The 21,089-nt window shown below is 38.7% G+C and overlaps 2 protein-coding genes and 1 pseudogene across 2 annotated transcripts; 1 reads left to right on the forward strand and 2 right to left on the reverse strand.

The window, feature by feature from the left end:
- Positions 1-1,464: 1,464 nt before the first annotated feature.
- LOC148867833 (protein kinase PINOID pseudogene) lies at positions 1,465-1,983 on the reverse strand (annotated as a pseudogene).
- A 1,511-nt stretch (positions 1,984-3,494) lies between these two features.
- Positions 3,495-4,298, forward strand: LOC148867834 (cytidine deaminase 1-like). Its single transcript, XM_088976514.1, has 2 exons — positions 3,495-4,068; positions 4,154-4,298. Exons 1-2 carry the CDS (start codon positions 3,500-3,502, stop codon positions 4,296-4,298), a joined length of 714 nt encoding a protein of 237 aa, XP_088832640.1. The 5' UTR covers positions 3,495-3,499.
- Positions 4,299-5,187: 889 nt separating this feature from the next.
- LOC148867835 (shaggy-related protein kinase alpha-like) lies at positions 5,188-19,078 on the reverse strand. The gene is made up of 13 exons (XM_088981307.1): positions 18,940-19,078; positions 17,324-17,530; positions 17,093-17,185; positions 16,813-16,872; positions 16,415-16,687; positions 15,678-15,752; positions 14,927-14,983; positions 14,695-14,835; positions 14,534-14,584; positions 13,808-13,903; positions 13,643-13,726; positions 5,823-5,925; positions 5,188-5,554 (listed from the first exon to the last, which is right to left on the reverse strand). Exons 2-13 carry the CDS (start codon positions 17,435-17,437, stop codon positions 5,472-5,474), a joined length of 1,230 nt encoding a protein of 409 aa, XP_088837433.1. The 5' UTR covers positions 17,438-17,530; positions 18,940-19,078; the 3' UTR covers positions 5,188-5,471.
- Between the last annotated feature and the right edge of the window lie 2,011 nt (positions 19,079-21,089).

Consider the following 21,089-nt stretch of genomic DNA (forward strand, 5'->3'; position numbering starts at 1 on the left):
TGTTCTTATTGATTTCTTCCCTTCCTATAATTGCTGTTGCTGGTCTTGTGAATTTTGGAGAACGATGCAATTTTGGCACAACCCCCATGATTAAGCCCAAAACACCAAAAAGATTAAGATTTTAGCCTAAAAACTTCACTCCGGCTAATATTACTCTACCAACAGATTTAGGGAAAAAAAGAAAAAAATTAATGAGTTCTAAGTTTGCCATCTTGATTCCAACTCCAGCGGAGCATCTTTAACTTGCGTCTTGATGAGCCAGAAATAAAATTGTATACAGCGGGTTAGGCTATTATTTACCAAGTTCACCCCTATCTATCATATTCATTAAGGCTATGTTTGGTTTGAAGGAAAAAGTAGAGAAAGGAAGCCTGGAAAGGAAATGTAGGAAAACCTTAACAAACCTTATATAGGTTTTTCTATATTTCCCTTACTTTTCCTATCTTTTCCTTTAAATCAAACATAGCTTAAGGATCCCATCTAGACATCATCTGTATTGAACACGGGATATTCATTCGTGATAGATAACCCAGCCCAGTGTACATAATTTTGTCTGCAGCTAATCCAGACTCCCTTAGCATCAGATAAGTAAAAACTTAGTATGACCAAGAAAAAAACCAGATGTTACGCTGTAATTTTCTACACTGAATTAAAAATAAGAACCAATGGTAAAATGAATCGTCAGAAACATGAATCAATGAAAGAGACAAAATATTCCCATTGAGCTCACCAAGTCCATAGGCAAGGCAAAGCAAATTAAAGTATATCCACTCTTCTTACTGTGATTCATGAATCTTTCAGAACAAAATTTAAGACTTCCATATCCTACCCACTGCCTAAAAGCTCACATCAGCTTAATAAAGATTTCAAGTAGAATATGACACGGCAATACCTGCAACCACACAAAATGCATAGTTGTAGACTTGTAGTTTATAGGAGATGGGTTGGATCTTTAGACCGAACCCGCTACAGTTTGGGCTCTGACCAAACCCTGTTGGTAGGCTATGACGGTTGGTGGGATGTGAACAAACACACTGCAATTTTTTTCTCAAAAAAATAAATAAATAAAACCCCCGAAGAGAAGGCTCGTCTTAAGCTCAAATCTGCGCCCCACCTGCTCTCGCCCCACACGGCGAGCGTCCGCCATCTCTCCCTTTGCACGCAATTAGCTTGTCCCGCGTGCGGGCTGACGGGATGGCCGTTATTTCGTCCCGTTAACCCCCAAAACCGAGTCAAACATTCCCGCGTGCTTGAGCTGTCGGTCCCCTGAATCCCGTTCTTCTCCCCTCACCCGAGTTCTCCTTCTCCGGCACCGGCGACCGCTCCGGTCAGTTCACCTTGACCAGGTACTCTCCAACATTATTCTTATGTGTATGATATTTGGCTACACTTCATTCAGTTACCCAAAGTAATACCAGCCGTCGACGCACCGGGCTACACTTCATTCAGTCGGGCGAGCTGCTATTACTTCATTCCGTTACCAGAGCAGAACTCCATGACCACGCAAGCGTAATGCGAAGCTTCCAATTCTGCATAGAGAGTAGGAAGGAATGGATGGTCCAGCATCTTCAGAATCCTCTTCTCCGTCTCCGCCCTCTCTACCTTCTTCAACGTAAGCGCTTCTTTATCCACAACCTTCATGGCGTAACGGCAGCTATCATCGCCGGCACCGGAGGTCCTAAGACGGCACAGGTAGACGCTCCCAATTCGACAAACGAGCTTGAAATCCCTGAAAGCCAACCCGCTCTTGCAGCGGGAAATGACGGAACGTATAGCTTCCCACGCGAAGTCCGACGACCGGTGGGGCTTAAAGGCAAAGCTCTCAGGCGAGTAATAAGACGAAGTCTTGGCGGAGATTTCGAGAGCATCAAATGAAAGACGACTGATGCTACTGCAGCTATCGCTGCTCATCGAACTCTGGCTAGAATTTAGTGTCTCTGCTGAACCGATTTCACCTTCTGAATCCTGCAAAAACTCGTACATTTTAGGATCAGAGACTCCACTTCACCTCTTCAAAGCTCTTCTACGTACGTACGCTTGAAAGGTTCCTACTTCCTACACAATACTACATTGGGTTTCTAAGTTTCTTCTGAAAACGCTTTCAGCAATATATAAAGCATCACCTTCTTTTCCCCAAAGACTCAGAACGTAGCAAGCAGAAATGCAACAAGCAACTACCAGTCAAGGAAGTAAAGAGCAGCAGAACCTAATCTTTTCTCCACCAAGAATCTAGGCTCTCAAAAGAGAGAAAATTGAAAAAAGAAAGCTTCCAGAAAGCAAAGAAGGAAGAACGAATAACCGAGGATTTTGCTAGTATTTCTTTTGTACGATCTCCGCTAGTTTTCGAATCAGATTCGAAGATGATCATAGAAATCCAAGGATTATGACGCGGGAACAGGCTTCGATTCTTTGAGAGCTTGGAATCGTTGCTCCCCAAGTCCAAGTTCCCATCTCTGAACAATTAAAAAAACAGTCCAGATTCGATTTTCCTCAACGAACCGTCAAAGCAGCTTCTCCTTCGCCATGAAAACACCTTGGAAGTTAGTTCTACTCACAGCTTCTTCCTTCTCCACCGAGAGACAACATGCATTGTTCGAACCACCATTAAAGGACCATCAACTTCAACCCCTCGTCAAATCACTGCTCGTTGGAGAATACCAGGTCAAGGTGAATTGACCGGAGCGGTCGCCGGTGCCGGGGAGGGAGACCTCGGTGGGGAGAAGAACGGGGTTCAGGGGACCGGCAGTTCAAGCACGCGGGAATGTTTGACTCGGTTTTGGGGCTAAGGGGACGAGCTAACGGCCATCCCGTTAGCCCCGCACGCGGGACAAGCTAATTGCGTGCGAGGGGACAAAAGGAGAGTGTGGGGGCGTTTGTAGGGCGAGAGGGGGTGGGGCGCAGATTTGAACTCCTTAAGCTAAGCGCAAGCTCTGGCTTAGGTCCTAGGTTCAATGCACAATAATACTAGGGCTCTCACTCCTGCAACAACAATACTTGAATTCAAGTTCGATTGGGCTTGGCCCATTGTCAAATGAATTATTTCATATTTGTTTGTATTTGCATTTCACATCCATAAATTTGACCAACTAACAAATGGTGCATAAAATACTAATAAAAAACTGGCTTTATCTAGCAGAAACAACAAAAATTGAGGGTTTAAAAGGCACTTAAGTTGTGTTTGATTTAATAACAAATAAGAGAGACAGAAGATTCTTCAAGTTTTATAAAATCCCTTAATAATTTTACTTAACAAATATTACCATCATTCTATTTAATGACATTATATTATATTTTATATTAAAACTACATCCTCCAAGTAAATATCATTTTATAATTAAACTTTATTAACCATACGAGTTTTTCATCTCGCATTAATATTAGATTAGATTTTTTAATAGAAAAAATAAAGCCTTATTGGTACACCACCATTCACCAATCCTCTCTCCCTCTCTCTCTCTCTCTCTCTCTCGACATACCTCTTGTTTAACTTTGGATCAAAATGGAACAAACCCGATTCGTGATCGAATCGGCCGATGTCCGATCAGTGGCGGAGGAGTCAGGGCTCTCACTCCTGCAACTCCTTACATCGTTGGTCAAATCCACACAGAACCTAGCGAGCCCCCCCATCTCCAAATACCATGTCGGAGCAGTCGGGTTGGGATCGGACAGTCGAATCTTCTTGGGAGTGAACCTCGAATTCCCTGGACTCCCTCTCCACCACTCCATTCACACCGAGCAATTCCTGATTACCAATGCAGCCACCCATGGCAGCACCCAGCTTCGATACATCACCGTCGGTGCAGTGTGGCCATTGCCGCCAATACATACAAGAAATACATGGGGCTTCCAATATGTTCTCCATGTCTACCCACAAGAACTCTGCCCACGTCTTATTGACTCCGGATCACCTGCCCACCAGAACTCTGCCCACGTCTTGGTCATGTCGACCAAAAACGAGGGAGACAACCATGAAAACCCAGCGTTTCGGATTTCCTGCCCCAGAGATTCGGTCCCGACAATATGCTGGACAAGGATGTGCCATTATATCTGGAGCCCCATCACAACAGCGTAACCTTCAGTGACAATGACCACGAGGTCCACGACGACAGTGTTGTCAAGATTAACAGCGAGGCCAATGCTATAACAACGGCAGAAGTGTAACAGATCATAACAAGAAACTGAAGTATGCAGCACTGGAAGTGGCGAACAAATCCCACGCACCTTACAGAGGATGCCCATCTAGGGTGGCTCTAAAGGACACCGAAGGGAAGGTCTATAAAGGGTCAGACTCCTACTGACTCATGTATGCTCATGACTCCTAAAATGTTAAATCCACTCACCAACTGGACTCTTTACAACTTGCAACTAACTTCTAATTTCTAAAGACATGGTCCACTGAGACTACTAACAACTCATTATAACTAATGACTCCATGCTACAGTGACGGGCTAACATTGTAAAGCATCTCAAATTCTCAAAACTTTAATATTGAAAAGTTGGTAGAATCTCTAACTGGTTGTTACAGAGGCCTAGATCAAGCTGCCACCAGAGTTGGGTTCGGGGTAATGAATGCAAAAACATTATGAATTCTGAAGTGGGCTGCACTCAAATTAGCCCATGCAATTATATAAGTGTGAACTGGATTCTAGGATTCTAGATACTAACTCTTCGTACCAGAATTCATTTCTCATGGTCATGACCTTTCCTAGGGAAAAGCTAGGCATCGAGGAGAGTAGAATATTAGATAGAAACCTGGAAAAGTGGAAATGCCCAATGGAACTAGGATTTAATAAATTAAAGGATGTAGAGACTTAATAAAGGACAAGATGGTCTCATAAACACGTGAGAATACGTGCTTCAATCCAAATGACTGAGAGAATGAGAAATTGGCTGGAGTGAAGTGTTGATTTGTAAGTACTTCATTGTCACAAATGAAAGTTGAAACCGTCACTACCCTCAAAACACATGGTACCTCCCCTGTAATTTTTCCAAAAAAATCGAGCATATCAACAACTCTCTGAAAGAATCTGTGCTGTGATGTGCTCTTCGCTAAATTTATTGGAAGGGGCCATAGAGAGAAGGTGCCAAGGCAAATCGTAATACTTCCATTACTTGAGAGCAGGGGCCATAGAAAGTAGAACTCCACGTCCATACCCTGCGGCCTGGGGCAAGCCATGAAACCAGATATGGATCACTTAAATACAACTATTCTTTGCGTTCCATATAATGTTACATCCTGTTGTTGTCTTGTAACAAGGGTAAGTAAAATATACCCAATGAGGTTTTGGGAAGATGAAAGCAGAAAACCTTGTCGATCTGCTTCTTACAAAATTAAAATAAAGGGGGGAAATGAACGTCGATGGTAACAGCAACAACAGCATGTCACTTGATCCTAGGAAACATGGCGACGCTGAGATTATGCACCAGTTTTTAATAGCCATACATTACACATCGTTGAACAAATGGCGAGTTCACAACCCGAGGAAGGCACACTGCTTCCTTGCATGTTCAGGGATCAACTTCAACAACATCTCTTTTGGCACCCCTTTCAGTTCTGATCAACGGCCGGACATCATCATATACCAACAATGTTAGGCATGCACAGCAGAGCTCAGATCTGCTGACCACGACATATTGCTGACCACATTCACCCAGCCACACATTGGGAACATCGGTTGTACTTTACATTGTTGATATTCCCGATGTACAGCTGGATGATGAACATGGCCAGTGATGTGTTGCGGTCAGCAGATCCAGACTGCACAGCACACACAAAGTAGTTAAATAAAAAATTGTTTCAATATCTAAAAGAAGGTACATACCATGAGGCTTGAAGTTGAATAATGGGGGCATGAAGCGTCCATTTGGTAAGCGAGTATTTGGGTCTCGTAGCTCATCGAAGAAGGGATGAATCAAGGCTTCTAGCTGCATTACATATTGTCAATCTCAATCCTAATTTCATTAGAGGGGAAACAAATGAAAATTATGCAACCAACATGCAAAGGAATCCATTGTGCAATGTCTAATGCTGAGGCCTAGTACCCACTAACCTGGCAGCATCCCAAAGTCCAACAAGGAAGCGATTATAATGTATGAACTAATTTGAATCAAATTTGTCAAATGACCATTAAGTTGAACAATAAGATGGCGAGTATGCCCTACATTCCGTTCATGAGTACACCCACGTTCACACTGGTATCCATGAAAAAAATGGAATGCTGTTTGTAGACCACGTGTAAAAGAAAGCGATCTACTTTGTGTGTTGTAAAATATATGACTATTCTGAACTTTGTTAGAATTCAGTCCTCTTAACTAGATGATACCCTTAGTGGGAAAAATGTTACTATAAAAGGTATGAGTAAGGTGGCGTTTGATGAATCTGAAGTCTATAAAAGTCAAAAGGCTATTATTCAGGTCTGAAATCTGAAAGTAGAAATGATTTTCTGCTTTTTAGAAGGGCTCTGAAAAGATGAGATTGTTTGAGTTGGAGCAATTCTCCAACATCTATAACTGCAAAGTCTTACTTACCCCTCAAAATAAATTGTTTGTAAATATTAAAAATAAATAAAAAATATTAAATAAAAATGTTATTACAAACATTATGACTTCTTGAAATAAATAATTATTTTAATTAGTTAAAATTATTAGTTATTGTAAAGAGACTGTGCCAAATGGGTCCTAGTATCTTCTCTTGTAATATTTTTTTCTATTTTCCTGTTAGCTAATGGGCCTGTTATTTCTTTTTGTTTGATCTCTTTATGTTACTACCTAGCTGGCCACCCACTTAAGGGCACACTTGTAATTATTTTAACATTAATTTTTAGTAAAAAGGATTAGAGAAGAAAGGGAAGGATTATTCGAACCTTTCTTCATCTTCCTCTTCCTTTCTCCATCTTCTTCTCTTTTACTGCTCTTACTTTTCTTCCTCCGTTTTCTCTCTAATTTTTCAAGTTTACACCTATTTTTGAGGACTGGTTTACATCTTGGTATCAAAGCAGGTTTCTTTCTTCCTTCCTTTCTTCTTCTCTTTTACCATACACCCTTAGATTAAGAGAGTGTATGGAGAGATAGGTTCTCTCTAGCTCAAAGGATCTCTGGCCTAGTTGGTATAGGGTTTGGAGAGTTTAAATCTGGCTAGATATTGCCAAGAAGTGGGGTTGTTTTGTTACTGCCCAAAACCCCAACCAACTAGAGATTTTCGAAGGTACAGGTAAAGGTGAAGCTTTGGGTGCGGCACTCTATGCTTGGGAGGTGTCTTTTGACTCCTAAAGGAGGGCAATTCAGGTTTGGAAGAGATTGGGAAGCTCTGGTAGGAGCGGCTGCATCTTCTCTCTTCCTCCCCAACAGTTGAATGGAGTAAAACCCTAGTTTTCAAGCATCTGGGTTCTGGTTTGACTTCAAGTAAGTTTATATAGACCAGTTCTTTGATTTTTGTTTGATTAATGGAGCCATACGGAAGTGAGTTCAAGCAAGTATCGGTTTCTGGCCTTGGATCTATAGATTCCGTTTTGACTGGTGTGACCACAATCAAGCTAGATGGGACAAATTATCTTGCTTGGGCACAATCTATAAGAATTTATGTTTGTAGTAGAGGAAAACTCGGGTATCTCGCAGGTAGTAAAGTGAAACCCGAAGAGACAGACCCTGAATTTGAGAAATTGATGCAAGAGAACTATACAGTCATTGGATGGTTGGTCAACTCTATGCAACCTCATATAAGTCAGCATTATCTCTGGATGACTTCGGCTAAGGAGATATGGGACAGTGTTACTGAAACCTATTCACAAAAGTTGAATGTAGCCAGTCTACAAGTTGAAAAGTGACGTGAAGAACCTAAGACAGGGAGAGAAAAGTGTAGCAATCTACTATTCTATACTGAAATCCCTATAGCAAGAAATTGATGTTATGGAAACAGTTGTATGGGAGAGTAAGAATGATGCTGAAATGTATAGGAAGTTGGTGGAGAGAAATAGGGTGCTTGAATTTCTTACTGGACTCAACTCTGAGTTTGACATCATTAGGCAAAATATCTTGGCCAAAGATGAGGTTACTCTTTCCCAAGCATACGCTATGATAAGCAGTGAGGAGAGTAGGTGGCAGGTTCAATTACAGAGTCCACCTACAGAATACATTGCACATGCTGGAATAAAGCCAAACGGTCCTACTGAGAAAAAGGAGCAGATATGTGAATACTGCAAGAAACCGAGGCATATAAAGGACACTTGCTAGAAGCTTCATCCTGGGCTTCTTCCTAATAGGTTTAAGAATAACAACAGTTCTAAGAAGGGCAGTTAGGTAGGAAAGCCTGAGACAACTAATGTTGCTATAGTACCTGAAGGAGGAAATAAGGAAAGTGAAGAAAAATCAACCATTGAGCAGTTGGGAGGCTGCTAAATCACTTGGAAGCTATTGTTTCTTCATCTCACTCTTCTAGCAACACATCATCATCATCATCTGCATTTGCTAACTTAGGTATTCGTGCTTCTGCAAATCATGCTTCAGTTTCAGATAATCATAAAATCCCTTAGATTATTGATTCCGGTGCATCAGACCATATGACTAGCCTATCTAATCTCTTCTGCTCATACCACCTTCTCTCTGGTAAAGAGAAAATATCCCTTGTTGATGGGTCTCTTGCTCACATTTCTGGCAAAGGGGATATAAAGACCTCTGACACCCTTTATTTATCCTCTATCCTTCATGTCCCTAAACTTAATACAAATCTTTTATCTGTTAGCAGCTTAACTAAATCCATGAATTGTAGCATAACCTTTTTTCCCACCCATTGTGTTTTTCAGGACCTGCAATCTCAGAGGATGATTGGGAGTGGCCATGAGGCGAACGGAATATACTTGCTGGACACACCGGATAAAGCTTTTGGACCACCTCATGGAGTTGCCTTGGAGTCAGTCTTGTCAGAGTCTATTGACGGTCTTGTTATGTCACTTTCGGTCTGGTCATTTGTCTTTTTCTGCTTCGAGTCATTTATTTCCAGATATGTTTAAGGGAGTGTCTTTATCGAGTCTTCATTATGAGCCGTGTGAACTGGCAAAACATTGTAGACATTTATTCAATAAGCAATAAAAGATCTCCTTCTCCTTTTCATATTGTTCACTCTGATGTGTGGGGGCCATATCATTTGCCAACTATGGGGGGTTACAGGAATTTTATCCTTTTTATTGATGACTACTCTCGTTACACTTAGATTTATCTCATGAAATCCAAGGATGAAGTACCAGCTATTGTGCAAAAATTTCATGAACTCATCCTCACCCAGTTTAACACTCGGATCAAAATATTCCATTCTGATAATGCTAAGGAGTATTTTGAGAAAACCCTCTCCACCTATCTTGAAACTTTTGGGGTTATTCATCAAAGTTCTTGTTCCTACACTCCACAACAAAACGGAGTGGCGGAAAGGAAGAACCAACATGTGGTTGAAGTTGCCAAATCCCTCCTGTTTGCATCTCATGTTCCTAAAAAATTTTAGGGAGATGTTGTTCTTACTGCTACCTTTTTGATCAACTGTATACCCTCCTAGGTTCTTACTGCTGCCTTATCTTCCACTCCGTGTTTTTTGCTATGTGCATGTTCACAGCTATCAAATGCACAAATTTAAACCTAAGGCTCGTAAATGTGTTTTTCTGGGATATGCCTCCACACAGAAGGGATATTGCTGTTTTGATCTAGTTAGTGGCACATGCTTTGTATCTCGGGATGTCACATTTGCTGAATTGACTCCTTTCTTTAGTATTTCTCCTGAGGGGGAGAAATCTAAAGAACCCTTTGCTATGTCTCCAGTTGTTCCTCTTCCCATCCCTCTTGAGTCCTCTCATGAGGTGTCCACTTCTCCCACTAGACCTACCTCCAATATTCCTGTTCCTCCTCCACCTCATTCTCTTATAATTCCTCATCCTGTTCTCCAAAGGTGGCACCAAAGGCACAGATTCAGACATGGGCAAGTTGTTTCCACTCCTACAGAAGAGCCTCTTGGTCCTCCCATCATTATTGAGGTAACAGGTCAGCCTTCCTCTGACCCATCTACATCTTTCCCAGACCTTGACCTTCCTATTGCTCTCTGCAAGGGCAAGCGAAAGTGTACAGCCCATTGCATCTCCAAACACCTGCCTTACAGCCTTCTCTCTCCTTCCTACTACTCTTTTCTTGCTTTTGTTTCTTCCCATGTGATACCCAGGTCCGTACCGGAAGCCTTATCTAAACCTGAATGGAGGGATGTTATGAAGGTTGAACTAGATGCTTTGCATAAGAACCATACTTGGGATATTGTTGACTTGTCTGAAGGGAAGGAACCAATGGGTTGTAAATGGGTGTTTACCATTAAATATCACTCTGATGGATCTATTGAAAAGTTTAAGGCTAGGCTGGTTGCTAAAGGCTACACTCAGATGTATGGTATTGACTATCTTGAGACATTTGCTCCTATAACTAAGATAACCTCAGTCCAGGTTTTGTTATCTCTAGCCACTACTTTTGATTGGCCCCTACACCAGTTTGATGTTAAAAATGCCTTCTTGAATGGAGACCTACATGAAGAGGTCTATATGTCTTTGCCTCCAGGGGTGTATGGGAAGGAAATGCAAGGCAAGGTGTGTAAACTGCAGAAATCTATTTATGGTCTCAAACAGTCTCCTTGGGCTTGGTTTGAGATGTTCAAGGCTGCTCGTCTCCTTTGGTTACACACAAACTCAATCTAATCATACCCTGTTCTTGAAGATAAATGGCTCTCTGGTGACCTTTTTGATAGTTTATGTTGATGATATTTGGTCACGGGTAATGACACTCAAGAGGTCAGTAAATTCAAAAGATTCCTTAACTCTGAATTTGAGATCAAGGATTTGAGAGATCTTCGATATTTTTTGGGCATTGAAGTTGCTAAATATAAGGATGGTATCTTCATTTCTCAACGTAAATATGTCATTGACCTCATTGCTGAGACTGGTAAACTTGGAGCCACTCCTATTGATCCCAATCATAAGCTTTCTGCTACAGATGGTGACCTTTTATCTGATAAGGGGGTGTTTCAGAGACTGCTTGGGAAGTTGTTATATCTTTGCATGACTCGGCCGAACATTTCCTATGCAGTAAGTGTTATTAGTCAATTTATGCATTCTCCCAGAGATACTCATTTATCTACGGAAGAAAGGATTCTGTGTTACTTGAAAGGTACTCCAGAGAAAGGTATTCTATTTGCCAAACATGGACACATGAAGCTAGAAGCTTTCACTGATGCTGGAAGCTTTCATTGATGCTGATTGGGCAGGATGTATTGATGATAGGAGATCCACCTCAGGTTATTGTGCTCTAGTCGGTAGAAACATTGTGTCATGGAGGAATAAGAAACAGTTTGTAGTTGCTAGATCCTCAGCTGAAGCAAAATACAAGGCAATGGCACATGGTGTGTCAAAATTACTGTTGCTACGATCCCTTTTAGAAGAATTGGGGGTTGACTATGAGAAGCCAATGATGCTTTACTGTGACAACCAAGCAGCTATCAATATTGCACATAATCCTGTTCAATATGATAGAACTAAGCACAATGAGGTCGATAGACATTTTATAAGGGAAGAGTTTCCTCAGGAGAAGTTTGTTTGCCATTCATCACATTAGACAAACAATTGGCTGATATCTTGACCAAGGGAGTTCTGAGAGGGAAAATGACACTAATATAAGCAAGTTGGGCATGATTGACATCTATGCTCAGCTTGAGGGGGAGTGTAAAGAGACTGGGCCAAATGGGTCCTAGTATCTTCTCTTGTAAAATTTTTTTTCTATTTTCCTGTTAGCTAATGGGCCTCTCTTAATGGGCCTATTATTTCTTTTCGTTTGATCTCTTTATGTTACTACCTAGCTGGCCGCCCACTTAAGGGCATACTTGTAATTATTTTAACATTAATTTTTAGTAAAAAGGATTAGAGAAGAAAGGGAAGGATTATTCGAGCCTTTCTTCTTTCTCCTCTTTTCTCCATCTTCTTCTCTTGTACTACTGCTCTTACTTTTCTTCTTCCTTTCTCTCTAATTTTTCAAGTTTACACCTATTTTTGAGGACTGGTTTACATATGTTATTTACATAAAAATAATATTATTTGCTTTTTAATTAATAATAAATAGTTATTAATAATTATTATTTATTATTAAATAAAATATTATCATTACTATTAAACAAAAAAAATAATTATTAATATTATTAATAAGCAAATTATTAAATATCATTGTTACTAAATAAATATTATTGTTTAACTAAATAATAAATATAATATTTAATTAATAATTATATTTATTATTACTAAATAATATTTAATAATATTATCTAAATAAATAATATAATTATTTATCATTAAATAGATATTATTTATTATTATTAAATAGATGACGACAATGAGGGCATTAACATCATTTCATCACCTCTGAATTAGTAGGACACAAGACCAAGTCTTACCATTTGGGACGTCTTTTCTCTTATTAGACCTTGGAAGTATACGTGATCTCAACACACCTTACCTCTAAAAAGTGTTATCAAACTCCACCTAAATACGTTTTTCACCCCTAACCTAATGACAAGGAAATCAAAATGACATCCAATTGGACAATTAACATTTTAGGTCCACGCGTGCACACACACATACACACACAAAGTAGGGAATATAATTATCAAATTATCCCTTCCACAATCTAGAAACTAATTTTCAAAAAAGTTAGGCTGCAAATGAATTAGAACAAATCGGACATAAATTAGATCCAAAAAGATAAAAATATATATTATTAACAAAAGGAATTAAAAATGTCTTTGATATTGTATACCATTAACAAAATATATTGAAGATAAATTTTATGAAAAATTGAGCTAATTACTCTTCAGTAAAAACATAACATTGAGAGATTTATCAAAAAAGGGAAAAAAAAAACTTAACATCCAGATAGAATGTATATATTTCAAGGATTCAACTATGATAGGGGAAAAACTTCTGACCAATCTACCAGTATCATAAAAGTGATAACCAATCAGGTGATATTAATCAAAATTCATGGGGGGTTTGATTGGTCAAAGCCCTTCCGGTATCGCGTCTTCCAGCAGCATAGATTTTCCCTTCTATTTTTTAGAAACGATTAAGGTAAATCATAAATGTATTCAAAAAGAAGAGAGAGAGAGAGAGAGAGAGAGAGAGAACAAGAATGTACAGCAAAAGGCTCATGTAGGGGCCCAAACACACAGGCATACCCCTGAGCCCACCAACACCAAGTGCAATCAATGACAAGCCCAAGGATAAAAAACTGAAGAAAAAAAAGCATTTCCAATCCAGTTCAGATTATGTAAGATCGGATAAGGGTGGATCCATATTCAATCCAATTATAAATGAATCAAATTAAGATTACCCTTAACAGGATTAAATTCAAATTCAGATTAACGGTTACCATTTCTTTTTTTGATAAGTCAGATTAACAGATACCATTGGCATCCCCTACATGTAGGGCAAGTAAATATCAAAACTATCCTTGACTTTATGGTTAAGAATTTAAGAACTAATGGAACCTTATATTCCAAGAAATAAGAGATAACATAAATATCATCAAGTCATGAATGAAAAATGAAAATGGTTAAGGAGAAGAAGTGGTGTCTACTCACAGCAGTGCATCGTAGGTTAGGAGAGTACTGTAGAAGCCTGGAGACAAGATCAACAGCTTCTGGTGGCATACGCTTATGAAATATCTGAAGAATGAAAATTTAAATATATTTCACGGTCTGAACCAGGTAAAAGAAGATACAAGCACAAAGATGAAGTCCAATTACCTTGTGCCAAGGGTGAGCTTTAATTTGAGGGAATTTAAATTCTGTGTAATTGGGGTTCATGCACTTGATTTCCTCCCTTGTTGGGGTACCCAAAACCTATGTTAAAGAAAACACATTGTTATAAGAAGAAGAAAAATATAAGGGTAATTTATATAGACACCTGGTATAACTTCACATATTTACTGAAGTCTACCTCTAGTTTGTGCATACTAAAACACCCCCCATATAGTTTGCAACTGCTTTACTTGATTGACCTTCCATCAGGAACCATTTGTATTTCCATCTGGGAATGGTCCCATGACCTCTTAAAAGGAGTGGAAAATGTTGGAGGGCATGGATCCAGGGATTTTTATTTTGAAAATACTCCTAGTAGTTCTCACACTAACCTTTTAGGAAACAAAACCCTCGCACCAAATTATAACTTGGTCTGGAGAAGGTATGGAGTGCACGTGACAATGAGAACAGCTAGGGATATTTTCAGAATAAAAACCCTGGACCCATGACGTTTCACATTTTCCTCTTGTTTTAAGAGGTTACATGACCATTCCTAGAAGGAAATACAAATGGTTCCTGATGGAAGGTCGGTCAAGTGTTGGTAAACCATAGAGGGTGTTTTAGTGATAATGCAAACTAGAGGGTAGGTTTAAGTAAATATGTGAAACTGTAGAGGGTGTCTAAGTAAATTACTCATTATGTTGATTAGAATTAGTAGAACATACACCTTACCTTGATTATCTCAACAAGCTGGTCTACTCCACTCTCACCAGGAAAAAGAGGCTGCCAGATATTAAAAAAAAAAAAAAAAGACCACATATTTCAAAAAAGCAGCATAGAGGCCAGATTCCAAGCTGCAAACATAGGGCATGTACCACATACAATATGTGTACCTGTCCAAGAAGTAACTCAGCCAAAACACAGCCTGCAGACCAAATGTCAATGGCTGTTGTATATTCTGTTGCTCCAAATATAAGCTCAGGTGCTCTATAATACCTAGAGCAAATGTAAGATATGTTTGGTTCACCTTTTACCTGTTAAACCAAAAATTACATGAAAAAAACTGACCAGAAGCTCATAAGGTATAAAAGAAGAAAAGGAGAACCCCAAGGTGTAATGACATACCAAGACCTTCGCACTTCCAAAATCACATAGTTTCAACTGATGCGTATGTGGATTGACCTGTAACAAAGAATGGCATTTTAATTACAAGATGTTGAAAATCATATTGACATAAACAGAAAATGATATCAATCTATTAACAATCACAGAAATTAGACATTAAAAGCCTAAACTATTTAAATGTCACCCAAAGGGGACTAGAACCAATTTGTGAAAGCTTTAGAAACTCACCCAAGTGATTTTAGCAAAAAAGGGTTGGTTGTTTAGCTTATATGGTTGACAAGCTAAGAGAAAAGCACTAGGTCATGACAGTAAAGACAAAAGCATTGAACCCAGACAAACTCCTATGAAAAAAAACCACAGTTGCTCAGATCAACACGTATGATTCTTCTTTTAGAAGAGATAACAGACATTTCATTAAATAAAAGAAAAGCAAGATTTGAAGAATTTACAGAGACTTCAAAATTATTGTATATTTGAAAATTAATACCATTAAATCAATGAATGGATAAAAACCATATCAAGGCTGTATTTATACAATGCAAAAGGGGCAGAAAACGATAGCACAACCATATAAAACAGTAGAAATATAGCTGAAATGTTTCAAAGTGAAATTTTTCCTGCTTCGTTAAAACAGAGCCTAAATTTGAAGTACAACTAGTAGGTTCCCTAATTTTCCAACCCTTACAAAACAGGAAACATATATTTTAGGAGTATAAGAATTACATCTAAAGTAAATTACCAAATGACATACCAGAAGATTCTGGGGTTTGATGTCCCTATGGCACACTCCAATGCTACCATGAATGTAAGCCAACGCCCTACAAATCTGCCAGACAAGAATATAAGATAAGAAACCCTGAAAATGAAGTTGTTACAATTTACTATCTGTCCAGAAAATATGCAAACAAACATTAGCAGCTGATCAATAATACATTTATCACCAAAAAAAAATAAAGCAAAAGAAAAAGATAAATTTTGATCCAGCATACTCTCATAAACAGGAAAACTTAAGTGAGGAATAAAGCAAATGTCATGCAGGGCTCTTTAAAATACAAAGAAAATCAGCAAAACTTACAAAGAAGATTGTACAAAAAAAAAAAGAAGAAAATACTCCTCATCGTAGGCCTCCCCAAAGAAAAGTTGGGGTGGGGTGGGGTGGGAAATATACATAAGGACCATCACCTAATGCTGGTCCTGGCCATCTAGGGTCTTGAGAGGGACGGACTGGATACAGACCTAACCTTTGGCATATTCTTGCACAAAGGGGCTACTCTCATACTCAAACCTGTGTTCTTATGCCTGTCTGCCCAAGATATTACCATTGAACCAAGAAATGGCCCCTACTAACTATAATAGGTTGAAATATGGTCTATAACTCAGAGGCAGATAAAACAGGCAAAATTTACCACCAAATAAAATGAGCATAAAACATATCTAGATGTTGGGAAATCCTACACATTACATTGAGTAATAGGATTTAGCACATACCTGATATGTATAAAGTTTCACATATATAAGCGGCATCCGCTGGTTCATCTTATTGTAGTGTTTGATCACACGATGAACAGTTTCAGGTACATACTCAAGTACCAGGTTAAGATAAAGCTCCTCCTTTTCAGTTGTTGAGAAAAAACAGTGCTTCAAAGAGACAACATTTGGATGGTCTAGAAGGCGCATGGTTTGCAACTCACGATTCTTATATCTCTTGTCTTGAAGAACCTTCTTTATTGCTACAGTTTCTCCTGTCTCTAGGCATTTGGCCTGCACAACCACATCATAGGAGCATTAACAAGTTAAAACATGGAACTGAAAATGGCTCTCAATCTCTCATGCATGTTATGTGGACATACATGATACATACAACACTAACAAATTGACAAACTTACCTGAAAGACAATACCAAACGATCCATTGCCAACAACACGCTCGGCCATATAGCTTATGGTCTGCAATATGTAAAGTTTATTGTAAGATCCTCTGAAATATGACAGCCTCAAAAGAAATAATAGAAAAATATACATGTCAAACAAAAATTACTGTACAACAAGATATATAGTAACATATATCTGTCATAATAAATGAAAATTCCGTACATACAACCAAATACAAGCACTGTTTTACATGCTATACGATCAAAAAAGAGAGACAATAACATCACAAACATACCTGCTTAGGCTGGCCATTTCTACCACCTATGGTTGTCACAATTATATGACCTGTCTCTGTCCCATTTCCATCAACCACAGTTGCTTCCATTTCCTATAGAGAAAAGGAGGAATGAAGAAGAAGAAGAAACTAGAAAAAAGTTTTCTTAATATCTACCTGGGAAAACATGCTCCGAAGAAACAAACCTAACAAAAATAATTGGACAAGTTATAGAAACCAAGCATCATCTACCTTGTCATCTCTAATTTTCATGCCATTCATCTCTTCGGGCAACTTATCAACCCCAACACAATTGCCGCTGGGTTCTTTGACTCCAGAAGCAGGTACCATGCTCACTGAAGCCATTTGCTGAAAGCAGAAAATCGATTAAACCTAGTTCCAGCCCTTTTTTGATAAGTCTAGTTCCAGCCCTTTTCTTCACCTCAATAACCAACCTACCTGATCACACAAAAACATTACTTATTTTTCCAAATTCCAACCATATGACAAGCTAAGACAAGGAAGCAGATAAGACAGAAGTCTAGAACTTGTGAAGTGTATGCAACATGACTGAAGACTTTCTTGTAATAGGGATACAGATGAACACCCCAACTAGTGGCAACATATCCTACAGGTGAACGAAATTAAAAAGACTTCTGTGGGATTTGTTCTGAGTGCCTCTATAGAGACCGCAAATGAATCGAGAATATAAAAAATATGCCAATAAACCAATATCCTTTCTTAAAGACAACTTCAATATATGGTATACATGGTCGATTGTCAATAAACAAATATTCTTCCCCTAAGTACTTAAATAGACGGCCTCACATGTTATCCAAGGAATCAGCACCTCAGCCAGCCCCAACTTTGTTAGAGAATGTAAATAGAGACAAATTGTAACAGACTAAATAAACAGATTTATTGGCCCAAATAAATGCAACGTTTCCTCCAAACACCAACATGACACAGCAAAATCTTAAAGATGCTCTATGAATGTTAAAAGTGCAAGTTCATGTTCAACCTCAACTTTTGGTGCTCCATGACTTCCTCCTCGTCTTGAGACAATAGAACAAGAAAAATGGGGTTCCTATTCCATAAGTCAGAGGACCCCAAACTCTACGACACTTTGGGAAAGGCACATCTCAAAAAACACGGTACACTGATACAACATCACTGTTCTGATCAAACATGTAAGACTTTGGTTTCAAGTCCCAGTTTTAAACCGTAGAATTGAACTTATTTAGCATTTTTATCATCTGATCTTCAAAATTGAAAAAAGAGAAGTGAGCACACAAAAAGCAAGGAAACAATTAAAAGACGGATGGCTTAATTGAAGATTTTCGCAACAAAAAGAAGGAAAGGGACAGATCGCTGAGCAGAAATGCGCACTCAAAATATCTCCCTCAAGCAGATGAAGTGAACCAGAAATTTTCGCTTAAGGAAAACAAATAAAAAACCAAGGCAGACAAAAGGACATTTTCTGAACCTAAAAGCCCCCTTTTTTGTAAACTCCTAAAGTTCGTTGTTATCCGTAATTGCAACCACTAAAATGCATTCATTATGGGATGATAAACACGATCAACGGTAGCCTAACTCCCTAAACAGAGGTCGCGTAAACCCCGCGAAATTAAACCGCATCTACGCCCGAGGAGACAGTTAGCTGGGGAAAAAACGTAAAACCCCAAGCTCAGATCGCAGATTAGCACTCATGACCAGTGACAGAAACTGAATAATCACAGTAAATGTATTCGATCCGAATGCAAGCCCCATGAAGATTAAACCCAGAGCTTGAAAAACCACAAAGTAGCGAAAGAAACACAAATAAGCTAATCCTTCTAAATGAGAAAGATGAACGAACAGAAATATACCGATCGGATCAGGATTTTCAAGAGATAAATCCCGCGTCGATCATGGAAACCAATGGCCCCAACGACTAACATGGTAGAAAGCAAAATGGAGCTCGATCCATCCACTTTGATCTTCAACCTTCCTTCTTTTTGCCTTCTAATTCATGAAACGGAGGAGTAAAGTTGGGCTCTCCTTCTTACTCGGGTGAGTTGGACGACAGTCAAGGAAGAAGGAAAAGCCAAAAGCCCCAACATCTATGTGTTTTTTTACCTCGTGAAGAGTCTTTCCCTTTTGACCGTTCAAACCTACCTTTAGTCTTCCTGGATTTTACAGACGCAGAACTGGCAGTCACCGTATACTGAGTTGGAATTGTGGCAAGAGGTTGAAAGGAAAATTATCGATTAGTATTCTATATTTTGGGTCTAATCTCATTTGACCAACAAACTTTAAAACGTGTTAATTCAGTACTTAAATTAAATTGTTAATACCCATCGTTAACCAATCCTAAATTGCAAATGAAAAAATACAAATGTTTTAGGTATGGGTTATTGGGTCAACGGTTCAATTTGATAAAAAAATTAAAAAAATATATATATTATTAAAAATATTGATGGGTCAAATGGATTGATAATTCAAGTGCCCAGGTCAATGAGTCATTGATCGATTCAACAGTTTTTTATTAAAAATCGTATATAAGGTAAAAATTCAAGGTTCAAAGTATCGATACGATACACATATCAGCAGTATCGTGTTGGTACTTAGAAACGGCCAAAACTATATTTTCTTTTAGTTTTTTTTCAAATTTTGGTTTTTTGGAAAGCTAAAAACATGTTTTTTATTATTAAAAAAAAACTAGGATTCCAAAACACCTGAAAACAGGCATTTCGGAGCGTATCTCTTTCAAAAGATACAATACAATATGCCCGATATGGGGCATATCGTATCGATACTTTAAACCATGAATAAAATAGAACCAAGTGTCTAAACGGTTCCAAGGCCAAACAGTCCAACCGTCTGCATTAGCGGTGGTTCGAAAATCATGGCTGCAGGTTTGTCCGTCAATGATTTCTCAGGTAAAGGTACTTCAATTCTTCTGCATTTGCTGGCAACCCTGACTCTGTGGCTCTCTCCTCAACAATCCGTGTAATTATACTACAATTATCTTTGCTCTTGTGCTTCTATATGCTCCCTGGTGTTTGCCACCGCAGCGACTATCAAGGCCAAATCATTTAAGAGACTCAGTTCACATACATGGAAGATGACTGCATTCCAGAAACTGGAATTCATAACATGGTCTTTGATGTGCTAGAACGCATGAAAGACAACAATGTGATAGGATGGGGAGGAGCTCGGATTGTATATCTAGATAAGATGCTAAACGGAGAGGAAATTGTAGTGAAGAAACCGCTAGGACTAGGTAATGCCAACCACGATCATGGATTCAGGGCTGAAATTTTTACAAGTCCAAATATGAGTCTATTTGGAATAGGAAAAATCTATGATGTGGGAAAGACATGATATCGAAAGTGTTTTGACCAATCAAAATCCATCTATGAATTTTGATAAATAACAACTGAGTGATTACCACAAATGCAAATATATACAGTAATATGTATAAAATAACACAAAATACAAGGTTTTGTGCTCTACGTGTTTGTACCAAATGAAACCTTTGGAATAAATTTCGCAAAATAAGATCTAACAAGCCAAAGTTTTATTTCCGTTAAACAAACTCAACCCAACCAAAAGTTCAGAATTATCATCTTCCACCCCAAAGCCAGTTCAATCGAATTGGTTTGTTTTATGTTGGGGTTGGAAACCTCAAAAACATTAATGGTCTAGAACCAGGGGCTTTGATGGCACAAACCTTATATCATGCACGGTGTTTGTTTAATGCAAGTATTGCCGAAAACTCAATATCCAAAACTTACATCTCTGTTTTATCTTCTTAAAGAAGAAGATGATGAACGGCGATCTATTTGAAAAGGTAATTTTATTATTTTCAACAATTTTAAATCGCACATGATGCCACGTGATAAACATAACTAACGACTGGTTAACTGTAAATACTAAATTGACACGTTTTAGAAGTTTAGGTACTAGATTGGCATGTTTTAAAGTTTGGAGCAAAGTTCAAAGCATTATTGCATATCGTATCGGAGCATTCTCA

This window comes from Nelumbo lutea, chromosome 3 (assembly GCF_056320005.1).
Source record: "Nelumbo lutea isolate HS-2025 chromosome 3, American lotus-T2T, whole genome shotgun sequence".
NCBI classification, from domain to species: Eukaryota; Viridiplantae; Streptophyta; class Magnoliopsida; order Proteales; family Nelumbonaceae; genus Nelumbo; species Nelumbo lutea.

Coding starts and splice junctions, on each gene's coding strand:
- LOC148867835 (XM_088981307.1), bottom strand. CDS start 17,437: ATGGCTTCAGTGAGCATGGTACCTGCTTCTGGAGTCAAAGAACCCAGC. Junction 17,186..17,323: donor TGAAAATTAGAGATGACAAG/GTAGATGATGCT, acceptor TTTTCTCTATAG/GAAATGGAAGCAACTGTGGT. Junction 14,836..14,926: donor TTGGAAGTGCGAAGGTCTTG/GTATGTCATTAC, acceptor TTGGTTTAACAG/GTAAAAGGTGAACCAAACAT.
- LOC148867834 (XM_088976514.1), top strand. CDS start 3,500: ATGGAACAAACCCGATTCGTGATCGAATCGGCCGATGTCCGATCAGTG. Junction 4,069..4,153: donor TGGAGCCCCATCACAACAGC/GTAACCTTCAGT, acceptor TAACAACGGCAG/AAGTGTAACAGATCATAACA.